This window comes from Danio rerio, chromosome 10, assembly GCF_049306965.1.
Source record: "Danio rerio strain Tuebingen ecotype United States chromosome 10, GRCz12tu, whole genome shotgun sequence".
NCBI lineage: Eukaryota > Metazoa > Chordata > Actinopteri > Cypriniformes > Danionidae > Danio > Danio rerio.
The window spans coordinates 27,429,736-27,447,603 of NC_133185.1; the positions used below are offsets into that span (position 1 = coordinate 27,429,736).

At 35.1% G+C, this 17,868-nt stretch overlaps 1 protein-coding gene across 1 annotated transcript in view; it reads left to right on the plus strand.

Annotated features, from left to right (window-relative positions):
* Positions 1-2,599: 2,599 nt before the first annotated feature.
* efnb3a (ephrin-B3a) overlaps positions 2,600-17,868 on the plus strand; it is a 73,842-nt gene continuing 58,573 nt past the window's right edge. Inside the window, exon 1 of the mRNA XM_687578.8 lies at positions 2,600-3,614. Coding sequence (XP_692670.2) covers positions 3,466-3,614 — 149 coding nt within the window. The 5' untranslated portion in view covers positions 2,600-3,465. The remainder of the gene's footprint in view (positions 3,615-17,868) is intronic.

Below are 17,868 nucleotides of genomic sequence, written 5' to 3' on the forward strand. Positions count from 1 at the left end.
TGCTTAGGGCCCTGAGGAATTAGGTGGCCCAGAGTAATGCCATGAAACCTGTATTAATCATGTCGTTCTTTCATAATTTGTTTTTCATATGTTGTAAAATCTGTCTATAGCCATTAAGACAAATATAGTTAAAGTCAGAATTATTCATTTTCTCCCTAATTTCTGTTTAACGGAGTTTTTACAACACATTTTTCAATTCATTTCATATTTCTAATAACTGATTTATTTTATCTTTGCCATGATGACAGTAAATAATATTTTACTAGATACTTCCAAGACCCTTCTAAACAGCTTAAAGTGACATTTAAAGGCTTAACTAGGTTAAAAATCTAAAACTGCTTTTATTCCAGCCAAAATAAGACTTTCTCCAGAAGAATAAAATATCAGACAAGCTGAAGATTTCCTTCCTCTGTTAAACATCATTTTGGAAATATTTAAAAAAGAAAAAAAAAAATCAAAGGGAGGCTACATTCGTATTTATGGCTGAAAAAATGTTGCAACATAAGATTTTGTTAGGGGTAACATATCAAAGATCAAAAGGCTCCAGTTATATATATATATATATATATATATATATATATATATATATATATATATATATATATATATATATATATATATATATATATATACACACAATACAATTAAAACATTTCTCAGCCATTTATCCCAGTATGTAGAATTTTAATAGGCTTGTTGTCTCAAGGAAAGTGTCAGTACTTCCATATCATATCTCTTTTACAATATCATGCCATTCACCAACAGATTGAGGATCTTGTTTGAGCTATTTCTTTGTAATGGCCTTTTTGCTAGTTGTTAGTGTATTAAGAAGATCTAAAGCGTAAATTCCCGGGTATAGTTGTAAAATTACATTCCAGATTCAATCCCAAATCTTGCCAATAGGTGTGTATAAACAATCCCAAATTATGTGGAAATGATAAGCCAATACATTTCCACATTTTCACCAGCATTCCCTCTTTTTTTCATCCCTAGTTAAAAGTATTTTATTTTAGGTGTGATAAAGAATCTGATGCATATTTCCAAATAATTTGCCTTCATGAATCTGAATAATTGTGTTCATCTGTGCTTCTCAAATAGTTAACCACTAATCTTTTGTTATAACTACTGGCTTCCTTTTCCCATTTCTGTTTTATACATATAGTTGAGTGTTTCTTTGTTAATGTCAGACAGGAATAAATTCTTGATACTACTTTCTTATTAACCTTTCTGTAAGTATATAAATACCTGCACTACTGTTGTTTTTTATTTTTTTCTGAATCTATTCTGTTTTTACTAAAGTAGTCTCTAACTTAAAGGTAGTTGAAAAGTTATATGTATTCAAAAGTTGTTGAAAACTTTCTAATTCATTATCAGTAGTGATGAGACAGAAGGATGTTGTACCTTGCAAACTCCACTGTTTAAATCTTAAATCTAGTTTTACTGGCTTAAATTGAATATCATCTTCAACCCATCTTAATATTTTTGCTGCTTTTTTCTCTTTTAGGATTAACCATTAAGATTTTATTGTTGTTGTTTTTTAACCAGGGGTTCCTCTTAAGATATATTTTTAACACGCAGTTTATTTACAAAACAAATCTACAGGGAAAGGAATATCTAGAGAAAGAGAATCTTTCGAGTTTCATTGCTTGGGACCCATACCTGGAATTGCTTAGGACCCCCAAATCACCGCCTCTGTTGTTCATTATTTGGGAGTTTTGACATGCTTTGCAGCTGTTCTCCACTATGAGGCAGTACGTTCACATTTCTTCAGATCCTAAGAGAGAAGCTTGAGTGACATGGCAAAAGATTCAATAATCTAGATTATTATAGGTCTCAATGTTTGATATTTAACATTGTAAGATGGACTCTAGTGTTCTTTTTAATTTTGTGTTCTTTAGGATCAAACTGTAGGCGTATTCAATGATTTTACAGGTAGATTCCCTTAACAAACCAGTTTTGCCCTTTTGTGCTATCTTTAGAGGCAATTTTTAGAGGCATAAGGTTTAACTAAACAAACCCTATCCTGATACGCCTCGAGCAACTAGACTAAAGTTGAGGCGGGTTCCTTGTTTCATTCAAATACTTCAAACCCTTCCGACCCCGCAGCCAATATGTTTGATTCGTTGCCCGATAAGCTGTAGTGACATTTAAATTTGAGAGTACTAAACAAAATCCTCATGAGAGAAGCTTTTCTCAAAACATCCAAACTCTCCTTTCTGGCAGTCTATCAAACGCGGTCACCACCAGCAGTTGTTGCCATGTCCGCTTATTATAAGCAATTAAAAAAAGCAACACATTTCACTCAATGAAAAAAAACAACAACAAATATTACTATTATATCACAATTAGTAATGTTATGTGTTTGTAGCGTCTTTTTAAATATGTACTTTATTAAATACGTGTTTTAATCTGTTAAATTAAACTGTTTACTGTATTTACAGTTAAACATGATAATGGTATAATCGCCAAACATTTTAAAATCAACGCAATTGCCGTCAATTACTATTTCGTTTAAGCTTGTATTTTCAAACCTGGTTGCTTGTTTCTCTGGGGATCTGGCAACAATGCCGCCGGCGCGCGAGTCAAAGCTCGAGACTTTGCAGAGCAGCAGAGAATCGGACGGAGCGAACGGCACGCGTTGTTTCTGTTGACCACAGGACTACCTCGTTTCTTGTTTCCTACCTTTCGGCGTCTATTATAATCGACTCTTATCGATTATTGTCACATTGTTTCTTTTAATGCCCCAAACCGGTTGTGTTTCTTGTTTTTCCAGTCGAACTCTAATTCATTGAGTAAGTCTTGGTGGACATCCTCACCGTTGTTGCAGGACTGGACCTCACATTTACGTGAATGTTTTGGATGAATAAAACGTTACGTGAATGTTTTGGATGAACGAAAAGTTTGATTTTGGACCTCAGAAAACGTTTCCTGCACTAACGCTGACGGACGACACTTTTGTGTGCTGAATGACTGAGTTATTTGTTCAGGGTGGATGTTCAGTGTCTCATCGGGAGTCAAAATACAACTTGGGGTCCTTGATAGAAATGCTAATGCTGCGGTTGATGGAGAAACATTTCTAAAAATCACCCGCAGTGGACCTGGCGCCCCGCATCAGTCTGCGTGCACTTCAAAACCTTCAACTTCACCACATCCACAATCATAACATTGTTTGAAATTCACCTCGAATCAGATTCATACATTGAGCATATGGCAGTGCCTTCTCAAATCTGACAATACTTGCGACTTTCATTTGAGGTCATTGCTTGCTTTGAATGGAACAAAGGAGGTTGATGTTTCTGAATCTGATTTCTTCCACAAACATTCAGAGATTTGAGCTCCGGGTGTTTCAGATGTGGATGTTGCGGTCACAGCACCTCCTCAAGCGCTGAGGGATCTGGTGAAGTTCAGCCCTCTACTAGTCTTTTGTCTCTATTAGGTCCCATTCATTTGTCTTATAAGAGGAACATGGGAATCCAGACGAGGGGAGCCTGGGTGGCCATGGCGTTCTCGGACTGGGTCAGTGCTTTGGGATTTCTATTAATCTTCCTGATGGAGAGTTTAGCAGTGGATGCGACCAACATGGAGCCAGTCTACTGGAACACTTTAAATAGAAGGTATGTGGTCAATTGAGAACTCAGATGCAAGTTTACAGTAAGTTAAATCTTATAAAGACTAATTGAGAATAAAATTTTCACCAATTGGGTAGGACTTAATTATTTGTATTTGTTGTTTAAATATGAAAACAAGAATGTATTACATGTCAGATCTTATGTTTCCAGGTGGTAAACTTGTCAGATTTTATGTTTCCAGGTGGTAAACTAGAGCAAACTGAATTTTATACCCAAGAAAAAGTAGTAACTTTTTTTTTTGACTTAGAAATGAAGATTCTGAAATTTTTTGCAGTTATGCCATATAGGAACTATTTTGGGTCTAACCGAGAACTTTTCAATAGAGAGATGTTAAAATATCCCCTTTTTTCTTTTTTATGAAGTGAATTTTAGAATTATATAAAACCTTTTACACTAAAGAACCTTTTATGGAACGAAAAAAAAGTTTTATGAATGCAAAAAGTTCTTCGGAGCATCCATAATGAACTCCTTTTACAAGAATAAACTTAACAAAAACATCAAGGATATTTTTAAGGTCAGTAGAATTTTTTGTAGGGCTCCAGAAATTATTTTTTTAGCTAAGGTTTTTTTTTTTTTTTTTGTTTCTTTTTGGAGTGTAAGATTTCTCGATCAACAATCTATCATTTAAAAAAAATAAAGGAAAAATTCATGAAAATAGGTCAAAAAGTGTGGGAACCTTACATGCAAACTTAAACCAAGTTGGGACAGGGGTGACTTTGGCCTGGGCTGCAGTCTAGTTAACGGTTTGGACAGACACTCTCAACTGAGAGAGGCAAGGGGGGCATTTTCCGGCTGGCTGCCTCCCGATTATGGGTCGCGTGCATGCCCTCCCTAGATAAGGCATTCATGCTTTACCCGCAGTGACACAATCTGCAAACCCACACAAAGGTCCTCTGAATTTCGCCTGTGCTGAGGATGCTGTCTGGACAGCAGGAAAGGAGAAGCCACTTTAAGAAGAATGTAGACCTTGAGTGAGGCACAGATTCAGGAGTTCCCTTTACCCTGAGAAGGAAAAGAGAATTTAAGTAAAAGAAAAAGTTCTAGTTAAGCATTTATGTTGAAATAAATGTGTATCAGGATATGGAGATTTATTTATTAAACTTCATTCTAATAGATGTTAGAGAAGTATAAGAGATGACAAATAGACCTGAGACAGAAAGATAAACATGGTTGGCTAAAAGAGAAATAATTATAATAATTTTAAACTGAGGTTAAGCAAAATGGTTGCTTGAAATTGAAGGGTTTGGGTAGATAATGTCATATATAAGAAGAGATAGAGAAAGTCACTCATCCATATGAAATAAATGTTCCTCTGATATCTGAAAAGGTCAACGTGTTTACTCACACCCCACCAACCACATCTCTCTCAGGTCACCTCACTCTTTTCTTCCACTCCTCCTCTTCTTCTCTCCCTCTCACACAGACTGACACATGCAAGATTCAACTGAACATTGTAACACAACATCTGATTTGTTCTTTGACTATCACACAGCAACATTCATTTTGAAATATGAATATTTCATAATGGAAAAACATTGTGTAGAATTTTTTATTTCTGTCAGGAATTGATTAATTATGATATATAAGAATGTAAAAGAAAACTGATCGATCAGAGTTTGCTACTTGGTGTTTCGTTTTAGTTTTTAGTTTTCAACCTTTTTTTCTGTCAAAGTTAAAATATTAAGTTCAAATATTACTAAATATTATTGCCAAAATCTGAAACTAATGTAAAATGGTAGGTTTATACACCCAACATATAACTTTTAAATAATTTTGATTATTTTTACTTTCTTGCATTATGGGGCCGTGTTTTTTGCTCAGACAATTTTGAATGTTGAAACAATTTATATGTATTATTTTTTTAGGATATGTATTGTAATAGAAATAGTATATAAATTTGTAAAATAACATCAACAAAAAAACTGCTTGCAAAATATTATTATTATTATTTATGTATTTATTTTTTTGTATTTGTTTTTAAACTGTAATTCATATGAACAATTAAGATAAAACATTTATTAAAACAACTAAATGTCAATAAAAGTCATTTTATTGTTTGTCCAACAAGTACATCAAAAGTGGAGGCAAAAATGACACACACAATGCAGATCAAAAGCATAAATAATTGGAAACACGACTAACAAAATACAGTAATCTGTTAATTAATGTTTCTTTAACTGTGTATGAACAATTGACACAAAAAGGACCAGCTTAATGCAAAAGAAACATTTATATTATGCATCAAATAAAGTAATACAACGGTTACAGTAATACAATTAAATAACCTTGCAAATAACATTTCTACTTTTCAAAATTAATAGTATCATTACATTTTTTGCCATTGGCATCCTAAAGTTCACCCACATTCAAGTGTTGCCAACAGAAAAAAAAAACTTTCAGAGAAAGAGGAACATATTTCAAAGAAAATCAGATGCTCAGTTCACAATAAGACCAGAAAAGTGCATTAAAATGTGAAAAGGATGGGTTTTGATAGTTGATGAAGTTGACTGGCAAACTTTCAAAGGTCTTGTTAAGTCATGTAGCACGTTTCACGTCTGGAGAAAACCATTAGTATCTCCACAGAGCTTGTGCTGAGGAAAAAAAAGATGTTGAAACAGGTCAGACAGGTTATGGGATGGAGGGCTGTGTGGGAGGAGAGGAGTGGATTTCGGCCCCTCGATGAGCGTAATCAATGGCGAGCACAGACTGTCTCCATGCATCGCTCCGGGGGAAGTTGTTGTACAAGTCTCTGCCTCAAATGAACATTAAAAATTTAATCCTTCATAGCTCCCTCAATATTTAATGAATCAGCTGCTAATTGGAGACAGATAAAAGCGTTCTTAACTGGGTTAAGTGTTTCAAATTAAAACATTTTAAGGGTAGGAAAAGATACTTTGGAAAACTGACAGACCTCAGAGAGTGTTCAGATCTTCAGACTTTTGACCATTCTACTAGTCGTGCTAGGTTTTTTTTTTTCTTTCTTCTGGCGAGTCTGTGATTGATTGGTTCTCTTTGGTGAAAGATCTTGTATAGAGCCTTTCTAGACACCGAGAGCAGAGCGAGATTAAACATTGTTAGTGAAAAGAATGGATTTAGGGTTCGTAAATGTGCTTCACGGTACAAGGCCCTCCCACATCTCCCAGCCATTTGTGCGCGAGAGAGTGTTTTTTTGAAAAGATAAGACCTCGCGGAAAATGCTACATTGTTAAAAGAGAGCTTGTGATTGTGGCATTAAATGGACTGAAAATGGAATTGTACCACTTGACCTCAGTTTCCAGGGGTGTGAGAGTGGGAGGATAATCCTCCACACAACACCCCTCCATTAGTTCATCATATGGGCTGCTCCATCATCATCAGACAAGCAACAAAGCCATCTGTGAAGGGATTACTACCTCTATACACACTTTCTCTACTGCACTTTTCCTTTCCGGGGTTAATGTCTTTCTCCCTCTCTGTCACATTCCCTTCACCTATTCATCTTACTCTTTCTTTCTCTTTCCTCATTCATTACCTCTTACATTTGTGTCCCTGCTCTCTCTCTCTCTCCCTCTTCCTCTCTGGGTTTCTGTCTTTAATTTCTCACAGGCTGCTCTTTCTTAGCTTATAGTATGAATTCTATCACCGATATTTCTTCTACGATTTCTTTGGGGAAGTAAAATGAGTTAATTCCATACAGTAAGGCGATTAGCGTGGATCAAATAGTCTAGATGCTTTGAAATGTTTGAGTTTTCAGACAAATCTGACACTTTGGTCTCATTAGTAGTCATAGGAATTCATACATATAAAGTGTGGTTCTTCTAGTTTTTATGCATTCTGAAGCTATAAATTACAGATCTTGTTAATCCAAAATCTGTTATTTATTACAAAATTTGTAATTTATTCCTTCATGTTGTTCTAAACTCGTAAGACTAAGAAAAAAAAAAGAAATGTTTCAATGCTCCTACTTAGAAAATCTGTTCACCCAAAAGTTTTGAGCTCAACAATTAAGGCTCCAGAACTACTTTTGAAATTGGTGCCACCAAATACTACTAACTGAGGCATCAACACCTGATTTGGTAGCAAGGCACTACACATTAATACTAATGATAGTAAAAGATTTGTCTTAGAAATGAGCATGCTTGACAGCAGCTTGACATTCAGGCCCAATCCAAATTCTACTCCTTAGCACTTCCTTTAACCCCCACCCCTCATTTTGTGCATTTACGTGAAGGGTTAGCAGTGTCCCAATCCTTTTTAGCTTGAAGGCGTAGGACTAAGTGGAAGAGCTAGATACCCCTGGAAAGAGATTTTTCAGGACCACACTCAAAACCAAGGGGTAAGAAAATTTCCCAGAACACTCCAGCTACACCGGCAGCATGGCTGCACACGGAAATAAGGAGATGCAAAAATTGGGATTTTATGTCATTACGAATTTTAAAACAAACCAGCCTATGCGTTAATACATTAGTAATGGTGTTTGTGTTTTACCGACATGCTTAAAAAAAAACGCAAAAATAAAAACCGCAAAATTTTGCTATCTATAATCCCTAATAATAATATAGTACTCCCACAACATTCTGTCACTCGATGAGTCTCAAATCTCCTGTCAGAAATGTTGTCGGCGCCAGTGGTATAGTGGTTAGTGCGGCGACCCGGGTTTGATTCTGTTGTCCTGTGCCAATCCTTCTCCTCTCTGCTCCCCATTCTTTCCTGTCAATTCTCTCTACTGTCCTATTAAAAATAAAGGTGAAAACCCTGAAAAAATTACTACAAAAAAAAGAAAAGTCTAGTAGCTGGAATGAGCTTTTTACACTCTGCCATAATGTTAATGTTGTTTTCTTGTGTTTACATAGATGAATATGGCCAGGGTGTAAATTGATCAATATGATAACATAATGTATGCCTTCAGTGATTTCCTGAAGATAAATACCAAAAAATAACGCAACTGGAAAAACTACAGCAGTCACGATTGTCTGATCTCATGAAGCAAGAGATCGCGATGACATATGATGAAGTGTGCAGGTGTCAGGTGTCCCATTTCTTAGGGGTGAAGCCTTTTGAAGCCCTTCCTCTTCACACTCTGTTTCAAGGGGAAGGGGTAGGGGTACAAAAATAGAATTAGGATTGGGTCTAAGTATGGCAGGAACGTTAGTATGGATCCAGATATAAATGTAAAACTGCTAATCATCACTGTAAACAAAATGTTGTGTTCCAAACAATGTGTTAGGACAACATAAAGAAATTAATTATTAATTAATTATTATTAATGGAACAAGTGAAGGGCGAGTAAATGATGACCAAGTCTTTATAATTTTGTGTGAACTATCCCTTTAACTTGGTTTCTATTATTATTATTATTTTTTTGATTAACAAAAGACCTTAAGTATACAAGTCCATAAAGCCTCATTCACACTACAAGCGACTTGCAGTGGCAAAGCGACAAGCGACCGTTTATTTCAATTGAGAGCGAGTAACTTCCGGCAACCTCCATCTACGCGAGCTACAGCGATCGTTGGTGATCAGGTGGGAGTGTCAAGCGATGCAACAAAGTTGAGAATCTTTAAATTTTATGCAAATAAAGAGCGAATATCTTGAGTGACAGCCAATAGGAACACCAGTAAAGCTCACGTGATCCTGTCTCAGCTCAGAGGCTGGTTGCGTTCTCCGTGCTGTAGACCTATACAGACCTGCATTTGCAGCAGGTCGCATTTTTACTAGATTGTGTATTTTTATTGTATTTTATTAACGTCTACCACCACCAAACCCTAAACCCAACCATCATAGTATGAATTCGTATTCTTACTAATGGTCTTTTGTTTTTGCACAAAAAAATACAACTATATCATTAATCTATTAAACTGTATTGTAGTTTAAGTGATAAAATTTTTATTCAAATCAATACAGTATAATAGGTTAATAGTTGTATAAGTTCTATATGAATATCACACATTTCTGCCAACAGTAAAACCATGGTAAGAGTTGGTGATTTGGGGAACAAAAGCCTTCTATTCTAAAGGCAGTTGTTTTCCACATTCTTGTTAAAAACATGTCAAACCTTGTGGTTTAACTTGCCTTTAAAGTAGTGAGAGAGCTCTGTAATGAATTTAAACATTTAATTTTATAAATTAAAAACCGTCTTAGTGGTTTTAGTGGCCACATAAATGACTAAACCTGTGAAACGAATAATTAACTTTTCAAAAGTTTGCATTTTCAAGCCCCCAAGCACAGATGTTGTTCAAACGAATGGTCAAAAAGTATTAAAAGTCTTCAGTAGTACAGAAATATCTTCACTATTATTGTTTTTGGATAAGAAAAATATCATTCTGTAAAAAAAAATTATATTTTAAATGAGGAAAATAAACTTGCGTTATGGATAAGACTGGGAAAAAAAGTCTGGGAGTTTACAGTATACAACATACATTGTAGAAATTCTGTGAATTAAACTGCACAACCCAAAAGAACTAATGCTTATCAAGAGGATAAGAGTTGGCTCTCTATAGAACAAAATGGTTGATCTTATTTTATTTGACATTTTTACATTTATGAGGAAAAAGCTTTGTTATGGGTGTGACAGATGTAAAATTGGCACATTGGTAAATCCAATAGAATTGTTTGAAAATATTGACGCAGACATTTTAAAAGTACTTTAAAATAATTGCTTTCACAAAAAAACGTAGAAACAGTTTTCTATTTTGATGATTATAATTTTATTGCAGAACAAAGCCAGCAAACGTAGCTAGCAACAACTATATACAAGCCAGGGTTTGCATTAAATGAAAATACATTTAAAAAATAAATTATAATAAAAATAAATACAATAAAATAATAAATAAATAATACACAGGAAAAGAAAGAGACCTTTATTCACCTTATTCTTTGCCGACGACGGCAAAAAAACGATACTATGCTCGTTACTATGCTTGATGTTGCAAACTGATATTTTCTTATTATATTATTCTACTTGGTCTGTATAGTAATGAAAACATTTGTTTGTAGAGCAAGTAGTTTGACTGTTTTCTCCCATAGGCGACTAAATAGGAAGTTCTAAAACCATCCCGAAAACAGGCGCACTTCCGCATTTTGAAATAAGGTCAATACACCTCTAATATAATATTATTTATCTTTCAGTATGCTTTAGTTTAGTTATTATATAAGACATTTTCTCAATAAAATCAAACCTTGCTTTGATTGTTTGGGGTTTAGCTCTGTTAATTCTTGCTGTAGAACGTTCTAACAGCACAATATTTTATTGTTCAATAAGCCACATTTTGTCCGCTGGGAATGCCGGATCATGCCGTATTTTAAATATAACCTTCTTGGCTGCAGTTAGTGCAGTGTGAAATATTCTACTTTGGAGAGTGTTTAAGTTTAGATCATAATCATCATTCAGTAAACAGACATTGTAGTATTTAGGAATAAACATATCACACAATTCTGAGATAGTTTGAAATACCTTATACCAAAATGTACTGATAAGTGGACATTAAAAAAACATGCAAATATGGCCTTACAGAGTTTGAATTACTTTCATGGCAACGTTGACATTTGTATGGAATTGCTCAAATGTTAATTTTTTTGATAAAAGTGAAGAAATCACAATTTAAACAGTCCTAGAAGAACTGCACTGTTTACAGCAGAGGTAAAGAGATGCTGTATACAAGCTTTGTTTGTTACCTTTCAAGTTGTTATGGATCTTTTTTTGAAACGGTGTACAGCTCTGCATTTTCATGATATTGACTTGGATTATTATTTGCATAGGAACATTTTAGAAATGAGATTTAGAGAGAATTCTCTTTTTATTTATTTTAATAATGAATATATCACCCTTTTTTTCTTTGTGGCTGTCACGAAGGCGTTCATATTTATACCAACAAGCCTTCAAGCATCATCGCTTGACTTTTTGAGCTTTCAATTTCATTGTAATTTAGCTGGACCTGCCATCTTCTTGATGAAAACCTCCCTCTCTTGTTTCACTCATATTTAATTTTGCTTTTCAAAGGTGCGTCTCTGGCATGCCTTCAAAGCCCTGGCATGATCCTGCACTGTGTGTGGAAAGCATAATTACAGTTTTAAAATTACTCTGATGATGGTTGTGAACAGAGGAGGTATTACGGTGGACTAGAGACAAAGATGGTGCTATACATCATCTGTTAACATCAGCCCTCCTTGTAAAACACGTTTATGACGATGACGACCGTGATTGTTTCTTTAGCTGTTGTTCACTTTTGATGAATGTCATCTATGGATTGAGGCTGCGCAAGATTAGGGTTATGAGATTATCCAATTTATTGGGAAAAAAACCCTTCTCTCTTTTCTTCCTTTGCTGTGTCATGTTTGCCATTCTGATGAAGGTTGGACAAGCATTCACTGTTTCTGAAGGAGAAATGCAGATAATTGGCAAGCTTTGTATGAGAATCATGAACAATGAATTGTTAAAAGACACAATGAAGAAATGTAAACAGACAGCAACGAGAACGTATTTGTTTTTTTAGACTAGTTTGTCGTCCTTTTTTTTAACTCTCTTATGTCCCATAATAGTATACAAAAAATCTAATTGGTGATCAAATCATTTCTAATAAATTTGGCAATTAATTACAAAAACATTAAAAAGTAACACACATTTAAGTCATATTACATAGGGATGCTCCAATGAGTATTTTTGCAGCCAATACCGAGTACCAATTTCTTGTCATGGTGATCACCCGATACCGAGTACCATTTCTAATGCTTCAAGCTTTATAACGCATTAAGCACATTTTCTCTCTTAGTATGTAAGTAAGTATCTCGCCCTAGCTAGGCATATAATACCTTAAACATGTATCTTATAACCATTTAGATGTGGACATGTAATGGCCAGAAGCAGCTTTACAAAAAACAATTCATTCGTTTATTTTACTTCAGCTCAGGCTATGTATAATACACGGGAGCGTTTGTGCGTCTTCATCTTCTTGTAAACTCATAAGCAAACACCTGCGGTCAGATCATGAGTTCGGCCAGATTGCAGAGTACCGATCGAGTCATGAAATGTGATTATCGGCCGATATCAATCTTCGGCTGATTTATTGGAGCATCCCTAATATTTTAATAACAGTTCATGAAGTAAATAAGGTTATTGTAGTATCACTATTTAGACCATGGTTTCCGCCACACCAAATTAATCCCGCCACTCCTACATTACAGCTTTTCATTCAAAACGCAGTCATTGTTGTTTTTTTACAGCAAGTTATAATCACACGAAAATGTATTTAAAGGTAAGTGAATTATAACAGAGAGAACTTTTCTGTAATCGTAGTAGTATTGTGCGTTATTTGTTTAACCCTTTAAAGTGAAATGCTGACTGTCAGGGCTGCTTGATGCCAGCAAACATGACATAGCTTCCAGTTATGATGAACACAGTTTCCATAATTATGCATTATAGATAAAGGTCTATGGCTCCGCATACAATGACTTTATCTTGCTGGAGTTAATAGTTGTTTCACTTTACTTTAGGACGCATTAATGCCGCTTTTTTAGTTACAATTGGCAAAAACACTTTTATATATTTTATCGTCTGACCTTAACTTACTGACCTCTGTGCAATTCTTTGGAATTGAATGTGGTATATGCACAAGCACTTTTCATTTTAAGTAAGCCAGCAAACTTTAGGTAAACATCTGGTAAACTGTCAATCCATTACAAAATCGCTGTGTTTAAGATCTGGTTTCTTTAAAAATCAGTGATCTTCACTGCCTGACTGAGATGCGATATAAAGTGGGTCTCAGACCAGACAAGAAGTGCATTCAATTCCATAGTTCTGCACATTCAATTCAATTCATCTTTATTTCTATAGGACCTTTACAATGTAGATTGTGTCAAAGCAGCTTAACATTGAAGTTCTAGTAAACTGAGACTGTTTGAGTCCAGTTTTCAGAGTTCAATTTAGTTCAGTTCAATTTAGTTCAGTTCAGTGTGGTTTGATTTTTCACTGCTGAAAGTCCAAACATTGAAGAGCAAATCCATCGATGCAGAGCTCCACAAGTCCCAAACCAATCAAGACAGTGGCGCAGAAGAACAAAACTTGTTCTTGAAAGTGAAGGAAAAAACCCTGAGAGAAACCATTTCTTCTCTGGCCTAACTTTTTTGTGCAGAGCTGCAGTCTAGGAGCCAGGGGAACGCTGGATGTCCATGTCTTTAAAATATGGAAATATTATTTTTATATTATTATTTTACCACAGTATTTTCAATGGAGTTTCAATGGAGTGGGCAAGATTTTGACAGTATGATAACCTTGGATAAAAATATCATGGTTTCATGGTATTGTGATTACTGCTCCAAAATAAGTTCTTTTTAAATGTCTGGGTACAAAACAACAAAATCCCCCCCCCCCCCCCCCCCCCCCCCCCACTTTAATTGAACACAAAATATTTAATTTTAAGAAACATTTAAAATATTTTAGACCAGTAGCTTTTAATGCGGAGGTTACCTTTCTGCTGGAGATACCATTGCCTTAAAAACTAAATAAAATAGTTGTGAAAAGCATGTAAAAAACCAAACTTACATATACCTTAGGAACGATATAACAGAAAACGGTTTCAAAACCTTGACTTTTCTAAACCATGGTAAACCTTGAAACCGGTTATCTCATGCCTAGTTTCAGCACTCGCCTGCTTCTCCTGATGGTGCTTGCTCTTAAACAGCTTTTCATCTCGTTTTGTGCTTGAACAACTAAATTACTGCTTAAGTCTATTTAACTAATTATATTTTAATTACATTATAACATTAAAAAGAAATTGAAAATAGTCACATTAACCTTTCATTGGTAGTTAATTAGTTGTTGTAAAACACTAGCCGCACATTTACCCCATTAATCTAAACACGGTGTGTTGAACATTGAAGCTACACACTTCCGATCTGTGCGTGCAAAGATTTTCATATACTAAACAGGCCGCAGAACATTTCATCCACAAACTTTAAAAAGAATCAGATTTGGATGAATTCCCTCACGGCTCAGTTCGAACATGAAAACCAAGAGTTGAGAGAAGGCGAGAGAACACATGAAAAGTGAGTTGGGAGTTTTCCTCTCTCCCTGTTCCCTCCCCTCCCTCTCTTCCAAACAAAGGGAAGGTTATTTTTAGTGACGTTCATTTTTAATCATCCGAGTGTTTGGAGCTTGATGAGTCTTTTCATGTTGGGCTGAGGAGTCAGCAGCCTCTGGGCCCATCAGCTCCCCGCATGGAGCTCCTCGACCTGACCAGAACACAAGACCACCCAGTAGACCAGTTTTTCTGGTGCACAATATCTTACTGGCAGATCATAGTATTTGCTGCTAAGCTGGAGAATTGCATTATTATTTTCAGTATTGCACCATATTTGTTGTAATGTGCCTGTAATACCTTATCGGTCTCATGTGTCAGTGCAATGCAGTTTAGTTTTGACAAATGAGGTCTTGTGACCTCTGCGTACTATTTAGTCATACTCTGTTGAGCTATTTTTGATCACAAGGACCAATCCCAGATTTACAGGGGTGCTAAACACCTTCAAACAAAAGCTAAAGCAGTAAGAAGCTGTAATAATAGGATTTTGGTAAAATACAATTGGCAAACGCTCAATTGCGCATTGAGAGTTTTGTTTACAGCGTTGGGCAAAGCAGCCAATCACATACCTATCTGTTGAGCTCTTGAATGCATTGGCCAATCAGAGGGTTTTAAGGTAGGTAGAACTTCGGCATGTTCCCAAATCCTCTCATTATAACAAAGAACAGATAGATTTACTTTTTGCTGTTAAGAGAAGCATTGGCCACTTGCTGCAAAGTAGTGATTCACTTTCAAAATGGCAACTATTGGCATAGACATTATAATTAAATAAGTTAAAGGGATATTCACCCAAAACAGAAATATGTGTCATCATTTACTCATTATTCACTTGATACAAACCTGTTTTAGTTTATTTCTTCTGTTAAACAATAGAAAAATGTTGGAAACATGTAACCATTCAGTTCCATTGTGTTTGTTTTTGCCCACCATTGAAGTCATGGGTCACCAGTTTCTAACATTTTTAAAAATAATTTATTTTGTGTTGAACAGAAAAAGGAAACTCAAAGTTTAAACCATTTGAGGGTTAAAAAAGGTGAGCAAATTTTCATTTTTGGTTAAACTATCTCTTTAATGATATAAAAATATAATAGATTTTGTTCTCAAGCTTTATTTTGGTTTCTTGAGGTATTTCTAAAGGCATATTTGGTTTTTGATTAATGAGGTATTTCCATAGGCGTAATGTATTTTATACTTTAAAAAAATAGCTTATTATATGACTTTCCCTCAACCCTCACATGAAACCTGTGGCAAATTTTATATGAAAAAAACCTGTTATGTTTTTGATTTTAAACAGCTTTAAGTTACGAGGACATAAGACATGTACTCATAAACCGCCTCAACATTGTAATACCTAGCTCATACCTATGTCATAAAAATTTGTGTTATCCTAAATCTGATAAACAAGCACACACATCACATTACGTCACATGAAAATTTATATTTTATTTTGATTTATTTTAAAAAATGATAAAGACACTTAGGCCCAATATCAATTCAATTTTTGTACTAAGTACCCCTTCTCTTTTCAGCGAAAGCTGGAAAACAAAACATCATTAACATTATACCAGACACTGTAAAAAGGTCATTCCCAGCCACTAGACTTTTCTGACAAGGTATTTCAGTGTCATTGAGGGACAGAATGTTGTGGGATTACTATACAGGAGTTATTAGTATGAATTATAGATTGCAAAATTTAGCGTTTTTTATTTAGCGCTTTTTTTACATGACAGTAAACACAAATGCGTTATGAATGTATTAAATCATGTGCTTGTTTGTTGTAAAAATTTGTAATAATGACAAAAAAATACTAGTTTGTGCATCTCCTCCTTCTATGAGCAGTGTGTTGTAGCTGGTGTATTCTGGGAAGTTTTCTTACCCCTTGGTTTTGAGCGTGGTCTTGAAAAATCATTTCAAGGGGTATCTAGCCCCTCCCCTTAGCCTTACGCCTTCAAGCTGAAGAGAGTTCTGACACCCCTACCCCTTCATGTGATTGCGCAAAATGAGGGGTAAGGGGAAGGGCTAAGGGGTAGAATTGGGATTGGGCCTTACATTAGTATCTCATTGTTGTATCCTTGTGTTAAAGGTATGGCAGAAAAAATAAAATAAAAGCCAAATTAAATGTTTTTGTTATTTTTTTCTGCTGAACACAAAGTATATGTTTTGAAGGGTTGGTCATTAAACACTTGATGGCAACCACTTATTATTGAATTTGTGTTTAGTATATGAAAGAACCTAATACAAGTTTGGAAGAAGGTATTGGATGAGTAATTAAGACAGAATTTTCAGTTTTGGGTGAACTATCCCTTTAAGAAGCATCTTTCCCATTAGGATGATGCATAACTATCTATGTAATGTTTCTATTGATTCCTGTGATTATGATTATATTTAATATAGTATGAAAAATATCACCTGTTTATCATTAAATAACAGCATTTGACTAAAAGAGCTGAATCAGTTTCATTCACGCAGATCTGTTGCTTTCAAATGTCATTTGTTTTGTGTCTATGTAGTGGTTTTGTTCATGTAGCTCCTACAATTAACAGTTTTCAAATCTGAAAGTTACATATATTTATATATTTTTTTCTTTCAGCCACACTATTTGATTGATTTGCTTACCATTATTACATTCAGCAGCATTCACTGCTTAGTTTTAGGCTTTTGTGTTTGTGTTTGCGTATATGTGAGTCACTACAATTGTGGCATGCGGTTCTTCTCAGCCGCGTGGTTAGTGAGTTTCAGTCCGTCAGACTTCAGGAATGTGTAAGTTATCTCCAGCCCTTAGCTAATTAAATCGCACTGATAAGAACATGAAACAACACTCTCTGAGCCCTTAAGATAATCTGGGTGCACTCAAAAGGTCTTGACCATCATAAACTACACACACACACTTTAATGACCACATCCTTTCTGTTGTTTTTTTTTTTACATTAGTTGCTGTTTACACGGAATCACGTTTCACTCCATTCATTCACAAATTCCATCCCACTGCGCGAAATGTTTTACTATATTAAGCTTCAGTTACTGATAGGGCTGTGTTGTAATCCATTTGGCAATACTGTTCTTATTTGTATGGTTTTGATTTGATTTATTTCACATCACAATTTTGTATTCTCTTTGTTTCTTTTATAAAGTTGTGTGCTACAGGCCTCTTGACAAGATCACCAGGGATGCATGATATATCGGCAGCC